Genomic DNA, 25,050 nt, shown 5'->3' on the forward strand with positions numbered 1-25,050 from the left:
TGTCATTCTGTTTTATTTTTGTTTACACAGCCACTGTTAATTGTTTATGCTCAAGCTATCTACACTAAATGCCAAGTACTTCACTGTAATTCTGTTTTGGCTCATCTTTCTGTTGTTAAGAAGAACCAAGGTTTAGTTTTTACTCCAGAACAGGTGGAAAACTTCAGTAATGGAGAGCTGCCCTGAGCATTGAGTCAGGAGAAAAGTTACAAGATTAAAACCGATTCCCACTAACTTTATACACACTGAGAGCACCCTAGCAACCAGCACCCTAGCAACCAGCCCATGTCTTTATGGTAAAAATAATCAGTGACTGCAAAACCAGAATCCTTTCTGAACACTTAGGGCCATAACCTACACCCTGTGCAAGGTGGTCTTGATGCTTATTGCTATCTTACTCCCACCAACAGTGTATTTTCATGCTCTTCACCTGTCTTGTTTAAACAGCAATGGTGATTTTGAATATATCTACGCCGTTGAAAAACATTGGTCAATTCCAGTTAGCTGCGCCATTTAAATAGCAATACGCCAAAGTCAGATTGCACCTGGCTCTTAAAGGGAATGGCAAATGACATGGTGATTGGTTTATTGCACGATACATGCTTTTCGCACATTTTGAGCCTCTTTGGAGCAACTTTTCCTATCGTAAAGACACAGTGACACACCCAAAATCAAGCTGCATGGTGCACGGCGGACAGCTCACCTACGGATTACTAAAAGAGAGCCCTTAATTTCTAAAGAGATCTCATTAACGTGATTGACTTGTTTTTTGGCTTCATTTAAAAATGTTGCCTTTGTTACATTTAACATTTTTGAAGTTTTCTAATGACCAGTGGCATAAAATTATTTTTAAATCATGATAAAATTATTTTTGCACAATAATTCCTTGAAAAATGTATGGTCCAATAAAAACAGTTGTTGTGACAGGAGTACACTCAGGTATTAATATAAATGCAAAAAACATACTTTAGTAAAGTTTAACTCTTTTCTGCAAGCCCACAAGAAACCATTTTGTCTTAGTTAGGAGTTTCTTTCTTATTATTAAATCATTAACACTGATCTTAACTGAGGCGAGTGAGATCCTGCCAGTGTTGGGCACGTTACTTTGAAAAAGTAATTAGTTATAGTTACTCGTTACTTCTCCAAAAAAGTAACTGAGTTACTAACGGAGTTACTCCACTATAAAAGTAATTAGTTACCAGTAAAAGTAACTATGGCGTTACTTTTTATTATTCGCCCGTCAAAAAAAAGGAAATCAATTATGCATTTACTATTAGAAAAATAACAAACGAAAATAAACCCAAAATGTTGACAAAAATATAATCTAACGAATTTCAAAAAAATAAAACGAAATTCTCCACACAACCAAAGAAAATTACTAAAACTTGTAATACTGAAAAAAACGGAAAAACGCGTCTGGGGATGAAATTAAACAAACCAAGCCACACTCAAAGGAAATATGTAAATATAAACAAAACAAAATAATGGACAAAAACAACAATCTATCGACCGTTAAAATGGTATTAATATAACAGCTTCACCAAAAGAGAATAGAGCTTAGATCGGGCCCAAAACGTGCACGTTCTGCCAGAGCCCGACCCAACCCGAACCATGAACTTGTTTTCGGGCTGTTTGAATGAGCGAAATATAATCAGAATTATGTTAATTTACACTGTAACATAAAGCATAGAACTATTATTTAATTTAAATGATTTTTAAGAACAGCCACACACAGTGCTGCAAGTCAAACACGGAGGCGTTCACGTGCGCCCAGAGCTACGTGATTACATTATTAATTTTTATTATAGTTTAATTTTATTTATTTTTTCTGTTCAGTAAGTTTTTACGGTGGGCTTGCTAGTTTTTATTGGTTTTCACACATCTTATCAGAGAGATCAATCTAATAAACGTAAGAGAGAGAGAAAGAGAAAGAAAGGGAGAGAGAGAGACAGAGAGAGAGATTTCTGGTATGAGCTACTCACAGATAAATGTTCTCACACACTGTATCTCCTGTTTCTCTTTCATCTGCCTGGCGCTCATATTGTAGTCCCATACATAGTTCTGCAGTTTCTCTGTGTTTTCTGTCGTATTTTGCGGATAGCGCAGTTCTTTACACAAGAACTAACGCCACGGACCAGGTGCCGCGCGCTCGGCACAACACCGCCCGCTGTACAACTCCGCTGTACAACAGCGCTTATAAATAAATTAAACACGTAAATGATGGCCTCACTTCACCACGCCAACCCACAGGCACAGCGGCCAGAAGCTCAAGTTCACCGGAAAGAGGAGAGGTTAACCAGAGCAAAGCGAAGAAAAAAAAAAAAAGTTCATAGAGCGGCTAAAGTAACATGCAGTAACGGGGTGTCGGAAATGGTAATGGCGTTATAGTTACAGTCAGAGTAATTAGTTAGATTACTCGTTACTGAAAAAAAGTAGTTTTAACGCCGTTATTTCCAACACTGGATCCTGCAGTTCTTTAAATGTTGTTCTGGGTTCTTCCTGGATGAGTTGTTCATGCCCTTTTGGAGTAATTTCTGTAGCTCAGTCACTCCTGGGAACTTTAACCACTGTGCCTTGTTTTCCCCATTTCTGAATAAAAGCTCTAATAAAAATAATTCTACATATCGTGCATATAAAGCAGAATAAGATACGGCAAATATTAAAACTTTATACGATCAGACAAAGATATATTTAGAGAAGTAAGAGTTAATCTTCCTTAATCTTCTGTTTTTAATCTGATTTTATGCAGTGTGCATTGCAGTTCCGTACTTTACCACATGAGGTCACTAATTTCCGCTCTCAAATATTCAATCGTTTTCACACAAAGTATTTCTTTATAAATCAGTGTCTAAAAATCTCACACTGTGCTGATCTCTGTGTGTGTGTGTGTGTGTGTGTGTGTGTGTGTGTGTGTGTGTGTGTGTGTGTGTGTTTAGAGTGGAACATGGAGGGAAGATCAGAATCAAACCTGGATTAAAAAAATGTAAGCTCTCTCTCTCACACACACACACACACTACAAACAAACAATACACACACACACTCGCATACACACATACACACACATACACTACATACAAACAATACACACACTAAATTAACACTACACACACACACACACACACAAAGTACAAACACTCACACATACAGACACATACACTCTACATACAAACAATACACACAAACACACACACACACACTACATACAATCAATACACACAAACACTACACACACACATACTACATACACACAATACACACCCAAATACACATACACTATATACACCCAATACAAACAAACTACATACACTACAAACACTACACACACATAAACTACATACACACACTACACACACTAAACATACCACTACACACAGACACTAAATATACCACGACAGACACAGTACACTCAATACACACAAATACACACAAATACACATACACTACATACACACAATACAAGCACACACAAACACACTACATACACACACATACACTACATACACAAACAGTACACACACACTAAATTAACACTACACACACACTAAATATAACACTACACACACACACTAAATTAACACTGCTCACAAACACTAAATATAACACTACACACACTAAATATAACACTACACACTAAATATAACACTACACACACTAAATATAACACTACACACACTAAATATAACACTACACACACTAAATATAACACTACACACACTAAATATAACACTACACACACTAAATATAACACTACACACAATAAATATAACACTACACACACACTAAATATAACACTACACACACTAAATATAACACCACACACACTAAATATAACACTACACACACTCTAAATATAACACTACACACACACTAAATATAACATTACACACTAGGGATGCAACGGTACAGTGTGGCCATGGTTTGGTTCGTATCGCGGTTCTTGGGTCACGGTTTCGGTTCTGTTTTGATATATATTAATATTAACTAGCTCCAACATGCAGCACGTTTTTAGCCCTTTCTATTTCAAATCAACAAAGTGCTCCTACTCACACTTTTAGAGCCAATTAATAAAGTCACAGATTAATTCAAATCACAATATCTATTATAAAAAAGGAGCACTTCTTCTTACCATTAGTCAAAAACAGGTAACTGAATCACACTGTGCTTTATCTGCTGACTGTCTTTTACCTTGATTATCAAACTCAACGCTGAAGCCAAAATGTCCCGAACAGCGGATTTATAAGATGACGGCGCCTCTCCAAATATCCTTTTCTCCGTTTAGCGTTCACTGGCCCTGATCACGCAGCTGAGAAAGTTTTGTTTAATTAGTCCTCAAATCTTCAGCGTTTGCCTTCAGAGCTGATTTGCTCCTGAGAAATTCAGAAAACAGTCTGATTGTTTGTTGCATGGTTGTGGAGAAACACGGCGATAGAAGTAATATGTAAAAAACTATCAACTATAAAATATAATATACTTAAAAATCTGCACAGTAACTATAAGTTATTATTAGTTATATTTATATCTGACATTTATAAGGATTTAAATTTATGTTCAGTACACAGACTTAATAACTGTAGCTTAATATAGCAGTTATAGGCAAGGGCGTAGGAGCGGGCTTGATATTGGGGGGGGACACATTTGCGAATATGAACCAAAGCCCACCCTATAGTTTCCTAGAACAACATTTGTGGAATTATTTTTTATCACAAATAATCATTTTTTTCTGTAATTTGTTTATAATTAGTTACATCCAATAAAAGGTGATTTTACAGCCTAAGCATGTTACTCCACATTACATTTACTGTTGTTAGAAAAACATTATGCATGCAATGTCTGAATTATATACATAGTACAAAAACTGATCAGCTATCACCTAATATTTAAAATAATATAACAGTATTGGTTATTATTATTATTATTATGTATTGTATGTCTATTCTGTTGTATATTTACATTTTCTTTGGTTCCTGCGCTTTTAATTTTTTTTACTGAGAACACTTCTTTCTACTGAGAGAATGTAACTACGTTTCCTAGAGATTTTTGGCAGAAGTTAATATAAACGTCAGGACATGTGGTCTTACTGTGAACTACATATGAACAGAAGTCAGGTTAGATCAGTGTTTCTTAACCCTGTTCTTACATATTCTACTGCATATTAACACTGTTCTGCATATTCTACAGCTTCCTCTGTTTAAAGGCACTTTAATAAAATAAGTGGTGGTATGATGCGTCTAATAAACTGCTGGATATACATAATGATTAATTTAGGATCCATAGGGGGCTAAGAGATTTTAACAGGTAAACTCAATAAATGATTGTTTATTAGCTGATCAGTTGGATCTGATGGAAAACACAGTTTTAGGGCAGTGATGATCAGGGTTAAGAAACTGCTTTAAACTACCAACATTACCCAGTGTTGTACTAAATTCTGTCTATCCTCTACATCCAGCTTCTAGCTAACTGCAATCCTAAATTAATAAACAGTTTGAAAATGAAATAGTGATTAGCTGATCAGGTACAGGGCAAGTTGAACATTACGTAGATAGTTTTTTTTCTTTAATCTTGACTACCAATCAAGGTAATTCCAAAGTTAAGTTAACTCACTAACACAGCTGCAGTTTATTAATCACAGTGGGTTTGAACTGTGTGCTGATTCAGAGACGTGTATTTTTAACCAGCTATCAGAAACATATCATCACAGTTTACATGATTAGATACCGTTACCTTTCTTTTAGAAAAAAAATCACTGTATATCCATATCTTAAAATCAGCTGCAGCCGATCCCGCTGCTAAATCTCACAGAGAGGGAGGGGCTTCCCCCCACCAACATACTGACACCTCAGCGCGCCGCAAAAACAGCAAGCTGATTGGCTGTTTCTCCTGAGAGGCGGAACTTAATTCCTGAACCGGCTCCTGATTGGTCCGGTCTGTCTCCTCATTAATAGCACAGCTGAGCTGAGCGAAACAATATCATTTTTGGGGGGACAAATCCACCTGTTTCTAATATTGGGTGGGACATGTCCCCCCCCCATCCCCCCCGGTTCCTACGCCAATGGTTATAGGCATTCTGCTGTTTGAGAATTTTAACAGATGCTTATTCTCACTCAAATGCTGGAGTTTTAGAAACAAAAAATTAAAAGAGGAAAGCACTTTGACTGAACAGGAATTTATTTTATTTCACAAACATTTGAAATACACAGAAATATAAAGCTATATGTTAGCGTTCGTTTCTTATCACCAGGGCAAATTTATTAAAATATAAAATATATTAATTCATTAACTAAAATCTCGTCCAGCGCTCTAAAAAGCTGCAGGCACACGTAGCGAAGTTTGGCAGTGCACGGCGTGGGATTACCTCTGTTTTCTTAAAGAAAATCGTTTTAATAAATAACCACAGATCAAGTGTAGTTTAAACTGCAAAACCATGATATAAAACTCAATATAAAAACACCACTGTCATATAACCAAGAGAGACATCAGGCAAATTGCACTTCTCCCCTCTCTCGCTCTCTCTCTCTCTCTCTCTCTCTCTTTCTCTCTCTCTCTCTCTCTCTCTCTTTCTCTCTCTCTGTCTCTCTGACTCTCTCTCTCTCTTTCTCTCTGTCTTTCTCTCTCTCGCAGTGTGAAGCTGAATTCAGAGCGACGCTACAAATAATATAAAACTCAGTTCAGTTAACTAAAATAAGATGAGTGCGGAAACGTTAATTAAATATTGTCAAATATAAATAATAGCTTGAGGTTTTGGTGATCTATTTCCATGTTTTGAAACTGAAACTTTTATTACTATCAGGCTTTTTATTCAGAAAGCCTGTATTTGTTTTAAATTAGTTTTTTTAATGAGTTTATATTTTATATTACTTAAGTTTTTATTTGTAGTATTTTATTTATCAAAATAGTTTATATAAATAACTATATCATATATTTTATATATATGTATATATATTTTTCCCCATGATTCCCATGTTCTTAGTTTATTGATATTAATTTTATAATTTCTTATTATTCTTATAATTTTACTTTATTTTCACTACTGTTATTTTTTCTTCATAAAATATAAATTCTTTACTTTGTATGTGTCTTTTTTATGATCTTTTTAAAATGTCCTATTTTTCATTTTTTACGTATATATTTTATTCGTGTAGAGTAAATGTCAGTTTTTATTTCTATTTTTTATCTGTTTTAAACTGTAAATGCTCAGCTGCATTGTAAATGAGGATCCCCCTCCAGTGTAAATAATGGTTGATTGCTTGATTAATATTCAGTGTTGTAAACCCAGTTTTTACATAAACAATAAAGAGAATAGAGAATAAAATAACATTACTCTTCTCTTATATGAGCTGCTGGTGAATCTTCACAGTGTGACGGCGCAGTCCCCCAGCACGCGCTCAGCAGCCCCTCCCCCTGGCCATGGGCGGGGCATGTACAGCGGGAGAGCGTTTGTTCACTCTGTTAGTGCGCACCCAAATACCACCGTCCATCCGGGTGTATCAAACCAAACAGACAAATAAAATACAGAGAACCGTCGCATCCCTAATACACACTAAATATATCACTAAATATAACACTACACACTAAATATAACACTACACACTAAATATAACACTAAATATAACACTACACACTAAATATAACACTAAATATAACACTACACACTAAATATAACACTACACACTAAATATAACACTAAATATAACACTACACACTAAATATAACACTACACACTAAATATAACACTAAATATAACACTAAATATATCACTAAATATAACACTAAATATAACACTACACACTAAATATAACACTACACACTAAATATAACACTAAATATAACACTACACACTAAATATAACACTACACACTAAATATAACACTACACACTAAATATAACACTAAATATATCACTAAATATATCACTAAATATAACACTACACACTAAATATAACACTACACACTAAATATAACACTACACACTAAATATAACACTACACACTAAATATAACACTAAATATAACACTACACACTAAATATAACACTACACACTAAACATATCACTAAATATAACACTACACACTACATATATCACTAAATATAACACTACACACTAAATATAACACTAAATATAACACTACACACTAAATATAACACTACACACACTAAGTAAAACACTAAATATAACAACCCTACACACTAAATATATCACTACACACACACTAAATATAACACTACACACTAAATATAACACTAAATATAACAACATATACACTAAATATAACACTACACACTAAATATAACACTACACACACTAAATATAACACTACACACTAAATATATCACTAAATATAACACTACACACTACATATATCACTAAATATAACACTACACACTAAATATAACACTAAATATAACACTACACACTAAATATAACACTAAATATAACACTACACACATTAAATATAACACTACACACTAAATATATCACTAAACACACTAAGTATAACACTAAATATAACAACCCTACACACTAAATATAACACTACACACACTAAATATATCACTACACACACTAAATATAACACTAAATATAACAACACTACACACAAAATATATCACTACACACACACACTAAATATAACACTACACACACTAAATATAACACTACACACTAAATATAACAACACTACACACTAAATATATCACTACACACACTAAATATAACACTACACATACACTAAATATAAAACTACACACACTGAATATATCACACACACAGTAAATATAACACTACACACACACTAAATACACTATGTGTGTGTGTTCTTGTGTTCAGACGGCTGTGATTTCACTCTGGATCTGAACACAGCGCAGCGTAATCTCTCTCTGAGTGAGGAGAACAGGAGGGTGGAGAGGAGAGAGGAGCTGCAGTCGTATCCTGATCATCCAGAGAGATTTGATGGGTGGTTTCAGGTTCTGAGTAGAGAGAGAGTTACTGGTGTTACTGGACGCTGTTACTGGGAGGCTGAGTGGAGCGGAGGAGGAGCAGCTGCTGTAGCTCTGAGTTATAAAACCATCAGCAGGAAAGGATCAGGATCAGACTGTGGGTTTGGAGGGAATATAAACTCCTGGAGTCTGTTCTGCACTGATAACAGATACTCTGTTGAACACAATGATAACAGAACTGTTCTCTCCACTCGTACCTCCGGCTGTAGGAGAGTAGGAGTGTATGTGGACTGTCCCTCCGGCACTCTGTCCTTCTACAGAGTCTCCTCTGATACACACACACCCTCACACACACCCTCACACTCACACACACACACATCCACACACACACCCTCACACACTCTCACACACTTACACACATTCTACACCACCTTCACTCAGCCCATCTATGCAGGTTTTAGGGTTTATGGTTCTGGTTCCTCAGTGCGTCTGTGTAAGATAGATTAACCCTGTGTGTAACAGAGATTTGATGTGTGTGTGTAGGAAGGAGAATGTGGGTATAAATATAAGTAAATATTTTATATAGATAATTTGTCATTTTTCTCCAGAACCTTTATTTTAATTACTGTTATCACTTATTCTGTACTTATTGATAATTATTGTTTTCTTTTATTGTAAAATTTGTAAAGGTTCATATTAATAAAGCTAAATAAATGAAGAAAGGTGAAGAGGAGTCTGATGATTTTTTTTGTGTGTTTTGCTAAATGAAATTTAGATTTAAAAACGTGTCTACTGGAACTAATGTCACAATTGGTGCTCTAACAGCGGCACTGACCTTTCCATAGTAATTAGTAAGTGCTATTTGTTGGGTTAGTTTAAAGTAGGGTTGGACCTGAATATTCGGGTATTGGGATATTCGCTCGTTGAGTAGGTATTCGGTTTTTAATTTTGGTATTCAATATTCGTTTTTTTTTTTTCCTTTCCAGAGCTCCACCTCGCTCTAACATCACACTTCTGTTCAGGTTAATGGGGGTATAAGAGAGGCAAAATGCAGAGAAGCTCAGCTGTATGAAAGCATTTCAAATTGAGTGTAGACAAGACAAAGGCAGTGTGCCAAATATGTTTTGCGTATGCAGCGGAGAAGCCGTGGTGTGGGGCAGCAGAAATTCCGGGGTAAAAACTAAAAAAAAATCCAGGATGATAACGTCTCATTGGTCAGAGCGTGCAGTGCAGTCCGAGCACGCAGCACAACATAAGGAGATATAATGCACTCCATATATTCAGGACTGAAGTGGAATAAATGATACTGTACAGATATAATCTGTCTCTAGTAGATATTTAATGAGAAATAAGAACAGTGTGAATTAAAAAAAAAAAACAGACGCCTTTTACAGACCATTTTCTTGAGCCCGACCCGGCCGAGGAAAGGGGTGGGAAATGTTTTTTTCGGGGCCGGGGGTCCGTGGAAAATTTTGTGTTGGATTAAGGGGCAGTGAGTGAATTTCTTTCGTACTTTAATCCGTTTTTAATCCGTCTCTTAGTCTCTTACACTCTTGCCTTTAAAATATTTGCCGGAGAGCACGATATTATGATATTATTTTAGTTTTAATTAAGTATTGTGTATTGCATTTCTCTATTTGATGTAATACTCTAAGATAATTACTTACATAGCATATTGATGTTGCAGCATCTCAAACTCTAATGTGTATAGAATTAGATGCTGTTCTCTTTAAAGGATTTAAATCAGTGTCAGCTGTTACCTGGACATCCTACTGCAGTGTGGGTGGAGAGGCTTTTCTCTGAAGTTTAAATTAAGTTTTTTTCCCCATTTTCTTCACAATTTACACAACCAATTACCCAACCCACTCATTAAGACTCCTCCCCCTATCACTAGTGAAGCTCCAACACCAGGAGGGTGAAGAAGACGAGCACACGCCTCCTCCTGAAGCAGCATTGCGGAGTAGCATCACAGCGCTAACGCTCGGAGGAAAGCGCAGCGACTCGGTTCATCAGGACACTTGGAGAAGCTGCTTGTTCACTCTCTACTCCACTTAATCATTTGTTTAAAAAATGTTTGAAAATAGACATTAAATGTCTATAAAAAGTTTTGGGGGACATTAAATGTTTTTATTTATATTCACAAAAATACTGATTTTAAAATGAAGTTCAGGAGAGCGTGATTTAATTTTTTATTCAATAAATTGTTTTATTCTCTATATTTTTTAATCTATAGTTGCAGATTTAATTAAATATTTTTAATATTATTTTTATTATAATTCATATTTTCAGTAATGTTTCCTATCAAATATGAAACCTTTTTATGTAATGCTTGAATAGATATCCTCAAGATTTAGGCAGAAAATTGACAAAAATAAAGCTGGCATTTAAATAGGTTAAGATACCAGCTAATCAAGCTAACCTAAACTACCCTTTTAGGGTAAATCCCATTGTGATAAAGCGCATTCATATCCAGCAAGGACAGAACGAAACTTTATGGGTAGTGTAGGGCGAGCGCTCAGAAGCAGGGCCAGTAACCATGGCAACAAGGAGGTACAGTTTATCCGACACCGTTTATTTACACACCAACACTAATATTTACAAATTTACAGGCGTACGTACTTGACGAGAAAAGAAAACGAAAAGTAAACAAACACAAAATAATCTCTTCACGCAGAGAATAAGGTCTATCTCCTATACAGTCGTATAGAGCTTCTTTTCATGGCTGATATCCCGAACTATCTGCCCCCCCACCCTTACTCATAGATCCAGTACACCTTTTATACCATTAACCCCTCCCATGAACATACCATTTCTCACACGGGTAGAACCGGGTAATGATACAACAAGTACATGGTACTATGATATAATAAGAACAACAATATTAATAATAATAATAATAATAATAGTAGCAAACTCTAATCAGTTTGTAAGTGCTGAAATCTGTACGAGTTTCAATGTACATATAAAATACACATTCACATTTCTTCCCTTTCTTTTACAGGTACACACTCCCCCTCTCTTCTGCAAGGATGGACTCACCCAGGTAAGTAAAAGGTTTTGAGTTACGTGTAGTACCCTTTTGTCTCAACAGGCTGAGCATGAGTGTACACAGGTAAGTGATATAGTCTTTATGGTGATGAAGAGGGGTATAGCCTACTTCATCACACACCCCCCCCCTTCAAGCTCGGCACTCTCCCAGTGTCGAGAAAGGAAGTCTGCAGTGACATTTTCCGAGCCCTTTCTATAGCGAATGTCAAACTTAAAGGGCTGTAGTGCCAGATACCAGCGAGTAATTCTGGCATTAGAGTCTTTCATCCTCTTCATCCACTGTAACGCTTTGTGATCAGTCTCCAAAAGAAACTCAGTCTCCAACAAATAGTATTTCAGAGAGTCAAGTGCCCACTTAATGGCGAGAGCCTCCTTTTCTATAGTGGAGTACCTTACCTCTCTGGGGAAAAGCTTCCTGCTTATGTACAGGATGGGGTGCCGATCCTCACCCTCTCCCTGCAACAAGACTGCACCCAGACCTGTGCCTGACGCGTCGGTCTGCACACAGAAGGGCTTTGAAAAGTCTGGACTGGCTAAAACTGGTTCCTTGCACAGGCTGTCTTTGAGTACATTGAATGCAACGTCACACTCCGGCGTCCATCTGACCCTTTGTGGCATATCCTTCTTTGTAAGGTCCGTTAGAGCCGTCGCTTTGGTCGCAAAGTCCGGGATGAACCTACGGTACCATCCAACTAGACCCAAAAACGACCGCACCCGCCTTTTTGTCGTAGGTTGTGGTGTGGCTCGCACTGCTTCCACTTTGTCCACCTGAGGTCTGACCTGCCCACCACCTAGGATGAATCCAAGGTACGACACCTCACTGCGAGCTAGATGACACTTAGCTGGGTTAGCAGTCAGTCCTGCCTCTGCGATCTTTCTGAGAACAATGCCCAGATGACGTCGGTGCTCCTCCCACGAAGCACTGAAGACCACGACATCATCAATATATGCTGCCGCAAATTCCTCTGTACCCTTCAGAACTGTATCCATGAGACGCTGGAACGTAGCAGCTGCTCCGTGAAGTCCGAAAGGCATTGTCCGAAAATGATACAATCCAGAAGGAGCTTTAAAAGCAGTAAGTCTCCTAGATGCCTGGCTAAGTGGGACTTGCCAGTATCCCTTACATAAATCCAATGTGGACAAAATTTTAGCCTTGCCCAACCTCTCAATGAGCTCGTCTGCTCGTGGCATAGGGTACGGGTCAAAGGCTGAAATTGCATTTAGTTTGGAAAAGTCTACACAAAAGCGCAGTCCTCCATCCTTTTTCGGGACCAACACAACAGGACTGCACCATTCACTGCACGAAGGCTCTATGATGCCCATCTTCAGCATGTCCTCCACCTCTTTCTTTAGAGCTGGGACGAGTCGAGCTGGGACTCTGCAGGATGTCTGACGAATTGGCCCGTCTTTGATGAGTCGAATGTTGTGTTGCGTGACCTCTGTCCGTCCAGGTTCCTCTGAGAACACACCTTGTGGAATTACTTGCAGTAACTCCTCTTTCTGCAGTACCCCCAGGTGTGACACTTCTGGAAAAACTGACTTGGCGCCACCTGTTGGGAAATACTGCTCCTTTGCTTCCTCATCGTCCTCCACTGCTCTGACCCATAGCTGCTCTGAGCCTGCAGCCTCAGGCTCGTTCCATGGCCTCAGCATGTTGATGTGGAAGCTTTGGAGTTTCTTCCTCCTGTCTGGCATGTACAGTTCATACGTGGTATCGCCGACCTGTCTGTGCACTTTGTAAGGACCCTGCCACTTAGCCAACAGTCCTGTGTCGCTAGTGGGTAACAGGATGAGTACTTGTTGTCCTTCCTGTAGCACTCTGGTCCGTGCTGCTTGGTTGTACCACCGCTTCTGTTGCACCTGAGCCTTTGCCATATTCTCATGGACAGCCTCAACGAGCTGGCTCAGTTTCTCTCTCATTTTCATGACGTACGACAGAATGTTTAGTCCTTGTTCTCTGTTGTCTCCCTCCAGAGCTTCTTTCAGGACATCCAGAGGGCCTCTCACCTGGCGTCCGTATAAAAGTTCAAATGGGGAGAAACCGGTGGAAGATTGGGGCACTTCACGGTATGCAAACATGACGTATGGTAGCCATGTGTCCCAATCCGTTCCGTTGGTGTTGGTGAGTTTCTTTAATGCTTGCTTTAGGGTCTTGTTAAAGCGTTCTGTCAGACCGTCAGTTTGAGGGTGAAATGGTGTTGTATGTATCCCTTTAATGCCCAACAGGGAGTAAACTGCCTTAATCTGCTTAGATGTAAAATTGGTACCACAATCTGTCAATATCTCCCGAGGGATCCCTACCCTGGAGATGAGTTGGATGAGGGCATTGACAATCTGGCGTGTTTTGACGTTTCTAAGCGGAAAACATTCGGGATATTTAGTGGCGTAATCGCACACTACCAGGATGTAACGGTTGCCATTTGTAGTGCGTGGTAATGGACCTACAACGTCCATGGCTATGCGCGTGAATGGCACATCTATGATTGGCATACTTATCATTGGTACTCTGTCAGATTTTTTCTGTGGTGCGGTTAATTGGCACTCGGGGCAATTTTTACAATACTGCACCACGTCAGTAAATTGTCCTGGCCAGTAGAATCTGTCAGCTACACGAAAAAAGGTTTTAGTTTGGCCAAAATGGCCTGCCCATGGGTCTGAGTGTCCCATTTTAAGCGCTTCAGGTCTCAAACCCTGTGGAAGTACTAGCTGTTCTCCCTTCTCCGAGATTCTGTAAAGCTTGTTGTCCTTTACAGCTAAGTGACAACCTTCTCTATTATCACCGTCCTGTGCTGCTTTAGAGAAAAGTGGTTTTAATGTTATATCTTCCCTCTGCTGTTCCTCAATGTTAAAGGGTAGGCTAAAGATATTAGCAGCTGGCTGCTCTATTTTCTCTGCCACTTTGGTGCCTTTAATCTTCTCTTTACGCCTTTCCATCTTCGACTTTTTACGCTTTATTTCATGAGCATAGGGTAGTTTGCTGAGCATGTCCAAATTGTCTTTTGGTGTATTTGTTGCTTGTTGCCTGGTAATAACCATGACCTCTGCTGTGCCTTCCTCGTCGCTATTTAGTAGATCCACCAGCACTGGGATATCTCTACCTAATATGACAGCATAAGGTGCGTTTTGTACAATTCCTACGTTTACCAGGTACGCCTGGCCTTTAATTGAGATGGTAATCTCTGTAGTAGGATATGTCTGCTCGTCACCGTGGATACATTTAACCCTAAGTTTGCCCGTCAAGTTATATTGCAGGTGGTCTAGACACGTTTGCGTCACTAGTGTTTGGCTAGCCCCTGTGTCTACCAATGCTTTATACTGTTTGCCTTTGATTTTAACAAAAACTGTGGTCTCGTCACTACCTTCCCTTGTAGTAAAAGAGTTTTCCTTTCTAGGTATGTAGCATAGCTGATTAGCACTACTTGGGGGGTACTGACATTCCTTGCTTATATGGCCTATTTGGTTACAGTTAAAGCATCTGGTCTTTTGTTTATCTATAGGGTTCTTACTGGGACCCTTGCGCCATTGCGTCTTAAAGGCTGGTCTAAGCTGATTCATCACAACACCATGTTCACGTTGCTCAAACTCACCCCTCTGCCTGCCGGAATCTGGTTTTCCCAGCTGAAATCCTCCCTCAGCTTGTCTCGCCGCCATGAACGCCTCCGACATATCCACTGCGTGCTGTGCTGAAGTCGGGCTACGTTCGAGGATCCAGCTCCTCAACTCCGGGTTGACCATGCTGAGAAACTGCTCGAGTACGATGGTCTGTCCAATTTCCTCTTTCGTTTTGTGATCCGGACGGATCCATCTTCTGTAAAGTCCCATCAGCCGCGTAAAAAGTTCACTTGGCGTCTCGCCCATCAAGACGTTATTCCTCCGAAAGCGCTGCCTGTACGTCTCCGGATTTATCTGGAATTTCCTGAGCACAGCCTCTTTCACCGCATCAAAGTCGTTAATGTCCTCAGCGCACATAGCGACATAAGCTGCCCTGGCTTTCCCTTCCAGCAGCGGAACTAAATGGAAAGCCCAGTCCGTTTTTGGCCACCTAGCCGCCTGTGCTAGTCGCTCGAACATTATAAAATAATGCTCGATATCGTCCGAGTCTTTCAGCGTTGGGAGCCTTGGCCACGCTGTAGGCGCTGGTTGAGTCTGAGCTCCTGCCGCCTCGTGAGTGCTTTCTGCAGGCATCACCGGTCTGTAGATCCGAGTGCGCGCTGTTGCTGGTGTAGTGTCGTGTGGTGCTCCGGTGTCTTCTTCCTCTCTGCCGCGCCTAACCTCCTGCTGCAGGAGTCCGAACTGAAGTTGCATCGAGCGCCACCTCTGGTCTTGTTTCGCCGCTTCTCTGCGCAGCTCCTCGTCTTTCTGCAGCTGCATATCCATGAAGTTTTGAAACGTCCTCTGAAGACAAGCGATCTCCGATGCACTCTCTGCTGTTTGCGCTTCGGAGGATTCGCATTCCTGGTCATCACTGCGTGTATGTGTTGATGATTGGGTGACGGTGGGCTTTTTTGGTGCCATCGCCCTCTCCTGGCTGGGGCCGCTCAGTAGCACGCTGCAAAATGGCTGCGGCGTCTCCTTCTCTGGCGTCCGAAGCCCTCGGTAGTTACTGTATTACCTCTGCCCAACTTTAGTTACGGCAACCGCTGCCACCATGTGTGATAAAGCGCATTCATATCCAGCAAGGACAGAACGAAACTTTATGGGTAGTGTAGGGCGAGCGCTCAGAAGCAGGGCCAGTAACCATGGCAACAAGGAGGTACAGTTTATCCGACACCGTTTATTTACACACCAACACTAATATTTACAAATTTACAGGCGTACGTACTTGACGAGAAAAGAAAACGAAAAGTAAACAAACACAAAATAATCTCTTCACGCAGAGAATAAGGTCTATCTCCTATACAGTCGTATAGAGCTTCTTTTCATGGCTGATATCCCAAACTATCTGCCCCCCCACCCTTACTCATAGATCCAGTACACCTTTTATACCATTAACCCCTCCCATGAACATACCATTTCTCACACGGGTAGAACCGGGTAATGATACAACAAGTACATGGTACTATGATATAATAAGAACAACAATATTAATAATAATAATAATAATAATAGTAGCAAACTCTAATCAGTTTGTAAGTGCTGAAATCTGTACGAGTTTCAATGTACATATAAAATACACATTCACATTTCTTCCCTTTCTTTTACAGGTACACACTCCCCCTCTCTTCTGCAAGGATGGACTCACCCAGGTAAGTAAAAGGTTTTGAGTTACGTGTAGTACCCTTTTGTCTCAACAGGCTGAGCATGAGTGTACACAGGTAAGTGATATAGTCTTTATGGTGATGAAGAGGGGTATAGCCTACTTCATCACACCCATCCTGTTTAGATTATGTAGGACATATTATATTTTTGTCTGTAGGATTGACTGGCTTTCTAAATGCTTGAGCATAGTGGCTACATAATTTGCTAACAGAACAACTCTTCTCTTGTGAAAAAGTTTACATGAATTATGCTAAAATAGGTCTGTACTTAAGCTGTGTTATTTTGGAACCACTAATTTGTACTTGATTTCTACGTGTTTATAATTTAAAATATATAAATGTGCACTAAATTTATACTGAGTATACTACTTATGTTATTTACGCCACTACTTAATACAATTTAAGTATGTTTTTTGTACAGCTGAACATTAAAACCATATTAAAAGTGTGATTTAAGTGTGGATTTGATATCACATTCATTTTGAGGAGAGAATATAAACTGAACAATGAAAAGCTAGATATCTTATTACAAACATCAGCTGTTAAAGTTCTTTTACCTAAAATAAAATAAACACAACTAAAATAAACTTTCAAAGTAAAAGAGTTTTAACACACAAAATGAGCAACACAAAATTTGACTGAAGTAGTTTTATTATATGCCCCCCGGACACACTTATTAAAAGTGAAAATGTTTTACAAAGTAATACTAAGTATATATTTTATTAAGTACATCACTAGTACAAAATTAGCACAGCCAAATAAAGTATATATTTCATCAACGTATACCGGAATACAGATTAAATAGCTAAAATGTAGTATGTAGTATAAGCAGAAAAAGTATACTTTAATTATTCTGCATATAAAAGGGTTAGAAATGGTTTTGAGGTAGCTTAGCAAGCTAGACAGTACCACTGAATGAAGCCTATCAAGTTCAGGCTACATATTAACTACCTTGTTTTATAGAACTATAACATGGTAATGGCTATAAAATGTTTTTCTGACCATTTTTTGAGTCTGGTTAAGCTGCATAATGTGAAGATCTGATTTAGCTTAGTTTCTAGGGATGTGGTACTTTTGTACTTTCCTGTGTGTCTGACTAGCTTTCAACATTTCTACTTGATTGGCATGAAAAATGAATTTGAACTAATATGAAAAATCTACATTGTTCTTTAAGCACTTTAAGTGTAATATTTTAGTGTTGGTTTAGTTATTGCAGGTTTTCTGTTATGTGTCTTTAAATTATAATTAAACTGTCAGGCTGAGTTGATATTAGCTAATATTTCTTTCTTTGCAGCTGCATGAAGAGTGTTTTAAAGAAATGAATCAAATATAAAAAGTGTAATATGCTGTGATGCCACATTCAGTAAATGTTGTGTAATTAATTATACACAGTTTGTTTTACTGCACTTTCCACACTTTATTTTCCTTTTTACTTTGTCTTAAAGGTGACATTAATCACACTCATGTTTATTTTACTTATTAAATTATGTAATTCATTAATTACAATTATTACATTGAGTAATTCAGGGTTTAACAGTAAATCAGGAGCTGCTGATGGAATAAAACTTTTGCACAGTACTGTATAAAATAAAAATGCAAATGTGGAATGTGAAAAAATATGCTCTGAAACTCACTTACAGTCCTCTCTCATCAACAACTTCCTGCAGCACAGAAGAGGAACAACTTTTTCTGTTCACTAAATCTTTGTAGTCATCTGAGGGGGCAGAACAGGAACGTGTTCCATCCATCACTCCCATGATCTGAGGTAGACGGGAAGCTGCCCCAAATCTGCTTACCAGCTCCAGGGCTTCGTGTTCATTTGGGACTTTTGTTAATTGTTTGATAGGAGACTGTACCATACCTTTACAAAAATAGATATACACATTTCTTAACTGTGCTTTTATGAATGCCAAACTGGTTGGCGGTAACGCGATACTCTGCACACGAGCCTAGTTTATACAACTAAACAGCAACATGTATAACTGCTGGAACAGAGGCTCTAATGGTATGTACTGCAGGGGCGAGATAACTTTCCATTATATAAAAATAAAACTTTGTTAAATTAAATAATAATCATTTCCTTTTTACACACTTTCCCTCAACTTCATACTCTGTAAGGTCAGTTGTATTTATTTCTGTTTAGATTCTTTTCAGAAATGTATGAGTTATGTAAACATAATATAATAAATAGTTTGTATAATTCATCAAAGCTAAATCATCAAACTAAGATACGTTTCACCCAATAGTACAGTTATACATAGTCAGTTCATCTATTTTGATATTTTTGGTGGCATAAAACAAAAACATAACGTGATTAAATTTTTTTTAAACAAAAGTGTGAAATGTTCCCTTACCCACTAGTTTGATGCTACAATAAGCATAGTGACAATAAAAAGACAACAAGCAAAATGAGTCATTTTAAGAGAGAAAAGTTTATTAAATTCAAAAGAAAAATTGTTTATAAAAGGAGCTAACGCTGCCTCCAGCCGGGCTGACCGGAGTTCATCTCCCCTGTTATATGAGCCTCTTCCCAGGCTGGTAATCACGTTCATCCCTGGCAGGGTATCTGCACATTTTTAAAGCTCAAATTTAATGACTTTTAAGACCTTTTTATTACCTCTGAAAAGAAGAAGAAATAATACTACTGCTGTGGCAAAAATGAGACAGTATACAAAAAAAGTTTAACTGAATTAAAATAAGAAATTCAGTCCATTTTACAGAACATTACTGACTTTCTATTAGCAAAAAATATTTCAAATGAACATAATAGTTCCATAATAATCATTTCAAATAATCAAATAAACATAAAAATGCTCTCTTTTAAGAGAACTCGACAAAACAGCCTTTACAACCTTTTTACCTACAAAACAAACAACAAAAATATGTAAGTTTGAAGTTTCAGCTTGTTCCGTACCGTTCAGCACCATACTTCTGCCAGAGATAATCTATAAAACATACAGTTGTTTGACTGTGTTTTTATATGTCTCTCATGTGTCGCAGCTCGGCAGTCTTCTTATTAATTTCACTAGTTAGTATTAATAACTGCTCTCTCTTTTCTGTTTTGCTCGTCTCCTTAGTGTGTGTGACTTTATCAGTTTGTTGGAGTTTCAATACTTATTAGCTTTCTTATTAGTTTTTTATCTATATAAAACATTTAGTAGCAAAATATAGGCTATGACCTATGACCTGGGCTCTAGCTATCCTTTAAGAGAATAAAAGATCCTTGTGTTTAATCAATAGTAATGTGTTCTCCTGTGTTTGTTGTCCTCAGTTCTCCTGTTTTGTTTACCTCCCCATGTGCTCCTTGAGGCTTTGTTGTGTTATCCATTCGGGGCACAGTAATCGTGTCATATGATGATGATCCTGGGTTGGGAAGCTTCTTTGTTTTGATCAGTTCCACATACTTTACATTAGAGGGTCAAACTTCAACTGCTCTTTCAATGGTCGGCAATTTGTTTAAGCCTCCGGTGGCCACAGAAAGGTAAAGGGAACTGAAGTTCTCTCTTCTTGCTGGTGAACAGCTGAAGAAAGAGTGTAGGGCTTTGAGCACTTTCTCAATCTGCCACATCAGGAAACCACTCCTGAAAGAGTTCTCGGAGCATATGGAGGACACAGCTTCCTACAATTTCAAATTGAGCTACTGAGCCACAGCAAATTGCTCACCATATTCTTTTTGTTGTATGAGCTCAACAAACTTCCAATTTACATTCGGTCCATCCATCAACATGGAGACCATGTTCTTTTGTACACTCCTGCCAAAAATAAAAATAAAAACAGAATATAAAAAAGCATAACATGCATAACACCTTATGCAAAGTTATGATAAGTTATGTCATCTTTTTCCTTATTCTCATGTTATTTTAGATATGTTGCTGTTTTAATATATTTCTTGTATAAAAAATAGCTTGGCAATAAATATTCTTATTTTAGGCTGGGAACAATGGGTCCATGCCAAAGATAAGAGACCAATAAAAGTATTTTAAATATATCAGGTATCAACAACGTGTCTAATTTTGATGATTTGTTATAAGTTAAATAGCATATGGCCTACGTTGAAACATTCCAACAAGTCATCTACTGTCGAATGGCCAATGAACTGCGAGCCAAAGAAACGGGACTAAATGTGGGGACTTACACTTAGATCCAGTTTTTTATTTTCAGTGGTTCTGTTCAGGCTCTCGTCAAACATAATGACAAACGAATCTTCATTCTCTCGTGAGATTAGCTGCTTGTTCGTTTGTACACAATCAGATGGCCAACTCAGTGTCATGCAGCCACACCCTTGTCTCTGGGTCTAAGTCAAATAGGCCAGATACTGAGTGTGGGCTAAATAGTGGGCTGCCCGTAAATATATGTTCAGCAGTCTATTCAGGTTCATCACACTTGCATGCTGCACTATCCATCAAGCCCCACTTCTTTTAAGGAAGACTTGAAGCGGCCGACCCCAGTGCACAGACGGTTCAGCAAGGTCCATAGGTGGCGTGGCAGGTCTTCTCCTTTAACACCACCTCCTGGATCCCTGATGAATTCTGGGATGTGGGAAGGCCCAGCTGTTTCTCAGCTGCTTTTTAGATTTAAAAAATCCAAATAATTTGTACATTTAGTAAGCTTATATCCATTTCATACAGATCATTAGTAACTGTTAATCAGTTTTCTCCAGATACAAAGTAAATATAAATGTAATTTTCTTCAGACACAGAAGTATCTTCTAGTCACCGGGGAAAGCGCCGCCACTCCCCACTGACAAACCCGACAGAGAATTCCAGCATCCTCCACGTAAGCCAGGAGGTGCCAGGAGGGTTGCCTTGGATGTTACGTCCTTGGAAGATTGATTAAAACAATAAGAAGCAGGAGAACATAATAGAGGACAGCATGAAAAGGAGGAAAAGAAAGAGAGAGAGAGAGAGAGAGAGAGAGAGAGAGATTACAATGTAACTCAACAGAAATCTTTATGTCGAGGGCGGGTTAAAGCTAGTCACTTTGCTAGTCTCAGCTAGCTAGCTAACTCTCTGTTTACATGGTCTAGCTACAGGAAATGTGAGATTTTGCTTTTTTAAATATTATCTCAGGAGTTTCTACGCTGTGCCCTCTCACTGACATGAAATATAGTTCTCTTTTGCAACTCTGGTATGTTATATTCTGTGTATTATAAGTTTTGGAATGTAGCGTTTCACTTAAAATGTCACCTCTTTGTGTAGTAAGTGTTATATAAAAAGGCTGAAGCTCTAACCGCATGGTCGGTTGTATTAAATATGGTCCACATGAGCAATTATGAACTTTTTATTGTGATTATAGCCACTGGGGAACTTGTTTTATCTACATTTTGAGAAAATAGTTTTATTTGTATCTATATATTTGTGCCAATTAATATGTATTAAACCTAAAGAGTATTGCTGAATGTTAGAGAATAATACAATGTGAAATGTTTTTTAATTTTTGCAACTCAGAGCAATAAACCACAGAGGTGACAGAATTATTGACACAACGCAGAGGGGTAGCTGGATCTGCAGTCCAGGGGTGGAGCAGAATCGTTCCAGGTACATAACCCTTAAATAAATAATGACAGTGAGCTCAGGCTGTTTAATGCAGTCATGGAAAACAGAATCATCATGAAAAACTAATGAAAACGTTATAAAATGTGGGTCAGAGCATGCGCAGTGCGGGGAGGAGCACTTTTGGATGGGTAGCAGAACTCGGCAAAACACCGGTTTGAAAACTGGGGGTTTTTACAGCTGTGTGGGAGAAACTTCAGACTCATGAATATTCAAACACTCAGCCCTGTGATGTGATTGTCTGACAATAGCCAAAAACGAACAATAGCTCCGCCCACCCAGCGTCTATTCGCTGAGAGAGCAAGGGGCGTGGCTTAGATGGAGAGAGGTGTGACGCAGTGAAGGAGAAAGTGAAAGTAAGTTCAGTCTCCTCCATTAGAAGAGGACAGAAGTCCGGATTCACTCGGTAAGTTCAGAACTGAAGAGAATGTAGAACAGAACCGTGTAGCTAAAAGTCAGAACCGGTTCTAAAGGTTCCTCAGATCCAGAACCGGTTCTTTAAGCTCAGCTCAGTGTCCGATTCCACTGGAAGAACCAGGATCAGCATGGAGATCTGAACCGGGCCTGGATCAGACCTGGACCTGGTCTAGATCAGACCGGCTGGAGAACAATCAGCTGTAACAGATCAATAATGCTGTAAACTGAAGAGAAATGCGCAGATATAGATTGATATTTATTGATCACAGTGTAGTTTATGCTGTTTAAAGCGCATTACTGCTTAATGTGGGCTTTGATCTGTTGGGGAGATAAAAACACGGAGCTGCAATAAAGGCGTGTTTATATGCAGTAGCGCTGTTCAACCAGCAGGGGGAGCAACGGAGCTCAAGATCACGTGGTGTGTTAGTGTTTTTAATCCTGCTTTTTTATATTATACTTAAATAATCTCTCTATTCTGATTCAGTAACATAATAATAATATTATTAATATTAGATAGTATAATAGAACAGTGAGTATATTTATAATGTTGTGTAATGCAGTAATATTACTAATAATAATTAAATTATAATAATTATAATAACAGTAAATGTTTCTGTAATCTGTAGAATAATGTGTAATGAGGGTTTATCACACTGTTATGTATCGTTCTCTGTTTGTTTTGTTTTGTTAGTTTATCAGGTTTTGTTTAATGCAGTTCTGATGATAATGTCATTATTGTAAGAATAAAGGTTTTATTGTAACGGCTGATCTGTTCTCAGGGGTCGGTGTCGGCAGTGTTCAGCTGTGTGTGAATGAAGAAGAGTAAATGATGGATCTTCAGAACTCCAGCAGTGGAGGAGGACCTCCTGTCCTAAAGTGAGTAAATTAAGTGATGGGTTTAATATGTAAAGTAGTTTTGTATTGTAATGGCTTCAGCTCTAATCCTGGAGCTGTGATCTGCATATTTTACAGTTTTAAAATATTGAGAACAGAGTTTCTCCTGGACCAGAGTCAGAACCCTGTGCTGTATTTAAACACAGAGAAACACTTAACAAACCAGCCAGTTATTCTTATAGTAGAATGTGTTTCTAATCTGTATTTAAAGTACATATCTGACTTTAATATCTAATAGTTAATATTTATAATATGTTTCCTTCTGGCACAGGAACAGTATTAGGTGGTTGCTGTAGCGATATTATGCTGTTGCTAGGTGGTTACTATGGTATGAGGTGGTTGCACATTTATGTTAAAAAATATGGTCCATATATTTTAACATAAATGTGACGATTTTCTCAAAATCTGGATCGGATTAGTCTGTAGTGAAAGTGAACTCTGAACCAGATCCATTGTGAGGATCCGTCTCGGATTTTACCACACGCTGTCTGTGTTTACATTAGCATTAGAAATGAGGAAATCCTGATGTGCTGCATTTATATAGATCAGATGGAAGTGATTGGGTTTGTTATTAAAGCTGTGGAATGAAGCTTCTCACAGAAAGACTTGTTCTATTCTGTTCTGATCTGTATCTCTGTTAGAGTTCAGTATAAAAATATACCTTTTAGTTTATAATACAGTATAATTGTGTAATTGTGTAGGTCTTACCAATACATGTTATTAACTAGACACAGATCTATAAAATACATATAGTAAATATGATCTAATCAGGTGATGACATTGTGACATCATAACAAACACACAAATATATTCAACAGTATTGTTAAAGAAATGAAAATATGTATATTTATTAGACGAGCGTTTTTCAGTTTGGGGCAGCTGACAGAAAGCTTCGGGACGCTTCTGGGACGGTTATGAAGAAGTTAGTCTGGAACCTGTGAATAAGT

The 25,050-nt window shown here is 38.2% G+C and overlaps 2 protein-coding genes across 10 annotated transcripts in view; both read left to right on the plus strand.

Annotated features, from left to right (window-relative positions):
• The window catches only part of LOC125801480 (gastrula zinc finger protein XlCGF49.1-like), a 280,269-nt gene that overhangs the window by 97,217 nt on the left and 158,002 nt on the right, over positions 1–25,050 (plus strand). The window lies entirely within an intron of this gene.
• The window catches only part of LOC111197331 (NACHT, LRR and PYD domains-containing protein 12-like), a 686,367-nt gene that overhangs the window by 30,267 nt on the left and 631,050 nt on the right, over positions 1–25,050 (plus strand). For 2 of the 9 annotated variants that reach the window (XM_049476985.1, XM_049476993.1), the window contains 2 exons: positions 2,937–2,983; positions 8,825–9,662. The exons of 5 other annotated variants lie outside the window; for them this stretch is intronic. In XM_049476985.1, coding sequence (XP_049332942.1) covers positions 2,937–2,983; positions 8,825–9,441 — 664 coding nt within the window. In that variant the 3' untranslated portion in view covers positions 9,442–9,662. Of the gene's footprint in view, positions 1–2,936; positions 2,984–8,824; positions 9,663–23,988; positions 24,086–25,050 lie in introns of those variants that run through there. 2 more of the 9 variants (XM_049476991.1, XM_049476989.1) reach the window with 2 other exon arrangements.

The sequence above is a fragment of the Astyanax mexicanus genome, chromosome 4, assembly GCF_023375975.1.
Source record: "Astyanax mexicanus isolate ESR-SI-001 chromosome 4, AstMex3_surface, whole genome shotgun sequence".
NCBI lineage: Eukaryota > Metazoa > Chordata > Actinopteri > Characiformes > Acestrorhamphidae > Astyanax > Astyanax mexicanus.